This window comes from Malus domestica, chromosome 01, assembly GCF_042453785.1.
Source record: "Malus domestica chromosome 01, GDT2T_hap1".
NCBI classification, from domain to species: domain Eukaryota; kingdom Viridiplantae; phylum Streptophyta; class Magnoliopsida; order Rosales; family Rosaceae; genus Malus; species Malus domestica.
In genome coordinates, this window is record NC_091661.1 from 32444391 (window position 1) to 32447500 (window position 3110).

The 3110-nt window shown below is 40.0% G+C and overlaps 1 protein-coding gene across 2 annotated transcripts in view; it reads left to right on the forward strand.

The window, feature by feature from the left end:
- The first annotated feature begins 409 nt into the window (after positions 1-409).
- The window catches only part of LOC103445143 (maltose excess protein 1-like, chloroplastic), a 3266-nt gene continuing 565 nt past the window's right edge, over positions 410-3110 (forward strand). Inside the window, exons 1-7 of one of the 2 annotated variants that reach the window (XM_008384130.4) lie at positions 410-1055; positions 1420-1596; positions 1858-2148; positions 2256-2345; positions 2590-2691; positions 2761-2879; positions 3006-3068. In XM_008384130.4, coding sequence (XP_008382352.1) covers positions 759-1055; positions 1420-1596; positions 1858-2148; positions 2256-2345; positions 2590-2691; positions 2761-2879; positions 3006-3068 — 1139 coding nt within the window. In that variant the 5' untranslated portion in view covers positions 410-758. Of the gene's footprint in view, positions 1056-1419; positions 1597-1857; positions 2194-2255; positions 2346-2589; positions 2692-2760; positions 2880-3005; positions 3069-3110 lie in introns of both variants that reach the window. The other variant, XM_008384135.3, reaches the window with a different exon arrangement.

Sequence of the window (3110 nt, forward strand, 5' to 3'; positions counted from 1 at the left end):
CATTTCTCTCCTCTCCCATTGGTTCACTCTCCATTTTTCTTCTCTGATTGGGTAGCTCCCCCTCATTTCTCTCATCTTCTTTCCATCACAGCCACACACGTGGCACCAGATTAATGCTCCAACAAAATCTGGAGCCTTCCAGATTTCTGGTCAAATGATCATTTTACCCTCAACTTCGACCGTTAATAACTCCAAATTGCGTTCCGTTTGTGCCCACGCATTCGTAGTGACGAGTACTATGAGAATATGCCAAGAAAACAGATCTTACATGACACGACGGGATGGTCAACAAAAGTCAATGTTTTTCACCTCGAAGGGTATTTTTATAAATTCACACTTTAAATTTTATAAAACCGTAAACTTTGGGGACAGATAGTTACCTAAAGTGTCCCTCTGAACAAAGTTAAGTGGGATACCCTTCACATTGAAGGCTCAAAATAGCTTAAGATCAACTGATAAACCATCTCTTTGAAGTATTTCAGAAAAATTTGGATCTGCAAAAGTTTCTCGGATCTGGCTCCTGCCTGCTTAAAACTTGCGTTTTGCGCTTGCTCGTTCTCACACACATGGAAATATCACATGGACATTGGATTTGACAATATTGTAAAGTTATGAGTTTATGAGGTTAAGCAAGCAAATATCACTTTCCACGTGTCGTCTGGAGATGCGCACAAATCCCCACACTGCAACTTAATAAGCATCCAATTCCAAACTTCCCAAATTCCACAAGATCCAGTGAGTGAGTGTTGGAAAGTGTAATGAAATCAAATCAAATATCAACGGCCGAAAGCCTAGTGGTGGTGCCGTACTCCTCCTACATCCCTGGTCCGCCTCCTCATCCTCGACTGCAACAACATCATCATCTGAAATCCTTTCCCGCCTCCTCCTCGTCCTCGTCAATCCAACACAACACCAACACCAACGCTCTCACCGTCTCTTCCGCGGGCCAAGGCCAATGCTTATTGTTCAACTTTTACCATCCCATTCCTTTGCGTTTGCGGCGCCACTCAACTCTCAGCGCTCTTGACTCCGACGTCCCTCACCCTCTTCACCAGGTACTACTACCTGTGCTATATTTTCTCTCTCTCTCTCTCTCTCTCTTCATCTCCTCATATGTAGCATATCTTATGATAACAATTTACCCGTTGTGTGTAAAACTGTTTGATTCTCTCTGACACGACATGAAGTTCATAGATTTGAAACTCCAATAATAATTGTTATTATTTTGGTCTTAACTGATAAATATCATATACTATGTGACTCTGAGCCCTTTGATTTGGGTCAAACCCAACCATTAATATTCATACATTCTGATTGCTCAAAATTGAAAGCCCTTTGATTTGGGTCATACTCAAACATTAATATTCATACATTCTGATTGCTCAAAATTGAAATTGTTTCCCCCATTCTCTGGAAAAGGGATCAGTGAAATCCACGAGCAGCAAAACTGGTTTCGAGCAATGGAATTCGTGGACAGCAAAGTTCTCGGGCGCATCAAATATCCCATTTCTCTTACTGCAAATGCCTCAAATCTACCTCAATGCCCAAAATCTTCTGGCAGGAAATAAAGCTGCCCTTTTGGCAGTCCCATGGATGGTAAGTTGGCAATACACTATCGCCAATGTGCCACCACCTTATTACTTTATTCATGAGGATTGAGGAGGCTGCTTACTGCTTAGAACATGAATATTTTCGAGACTTGGGAGCAGCCTCTCCATAAATGGGGGTAAGGCTAGCCGACATTCACCTCTCCCAGACCCTGCTTAAAGCGGGAGCCTTGTGCAGTGGGTACGACCTTTATATTAGAAAATAATCAACATTAGTAGCATAAGCAAGGGAGGAATGTTGTAAATGCAGGGAATGTTTACTGGTTTGCTTGGAAACCTTTCCCTGCTTTCATATTTTGCAAAGAAGAGGGAGAATGAGGCCATTGTGGTGCAGACACTGGGTGTAATTTCCTTATATGTGGTTTTTGCTCAGCTTTCCATGGCAGATGCAATGCCTCTACCTTACTTTGTCATTACCTCCATTGTTGTCGCAACTGGCCTTGTTTTGAATTTCTTGAATTACTTTGGTTGGCTTAATGCTGGACTCTGGCGCTTCTGGGAGGACTTTATTACTGTTGGTGGGCTATCGGTTCTTCCCCAAGTGATCTCTCTCTCTCTCTTAAAACTCACATCATTTTTCATATTGGTAAGCAGAGCGTCGAACAATTGCTCAATTTTAATATCTTTTGTCAACAATTATGATTATAGATTATGTGGTCTACGTTTGTTCCATATATACCCAACAGTATTTTGCCTGGGGCATTGGCTTTTGTTGTAGCTGTGGTGGCAGTTGTTATGGTAAGTTTTGTTTACTCTCAGAGTCTTTATTGTATTACTTGAATCTTCACATATTCCATTAAGGTTAATGTGAAACTGTTTTAAAGTTAACCTCTTGTCTTTAAAAGGAGTTATCCCGTATTTATCATCTGAAATGAGAACTACTTTTTTTCCTTTAAAATTTTTTCTTCTTTGCAAATTGAGAGAGAAATGCAAGATATTCTATTTTGCGTCTTTTTAGACTTGCAGCTGCTAATATTTGTAGGCTCGGATGGGAAAACTCTCTGAAGGTGGCATAAAATTTGTTGGAGGAATATCTGGATGGACAGCTACACTTCTCTTCATGTGGATGCCAGTTTCACAAATGGTACTATTTTAGAATATCTGTTGGTAATTTTTTGTATTAATCTGACCACCATTAATGCTTCCTGTTCAGTGGACAAATTTCCTAAATCCTGACAACATCAAAGGTTTATCAGCTTCCTCGATGTTGCTTGCAATGATTGGAAATGGGCTTATGATCCCACGTGCACTTTTTATTTGTGACTTGATGTGGTAATTATCTCAGTGACCTTAAACTGCTGCAAGACATTTTTTATGGTTGAACTATAAATTTGTTGATTTTATAATGGATTTATATACTTGAGTTTTAGTAAAAATAACGGTCAACAATGACCGCAGGTTCACTGGTTCTACTTGGGCTTCTTTCTTTTATGGATATGGGAATATCATGTGCTTGTATTGGTAATAGTTTCTGATTTTTGGTTCTTCATCTTCAACTGGATA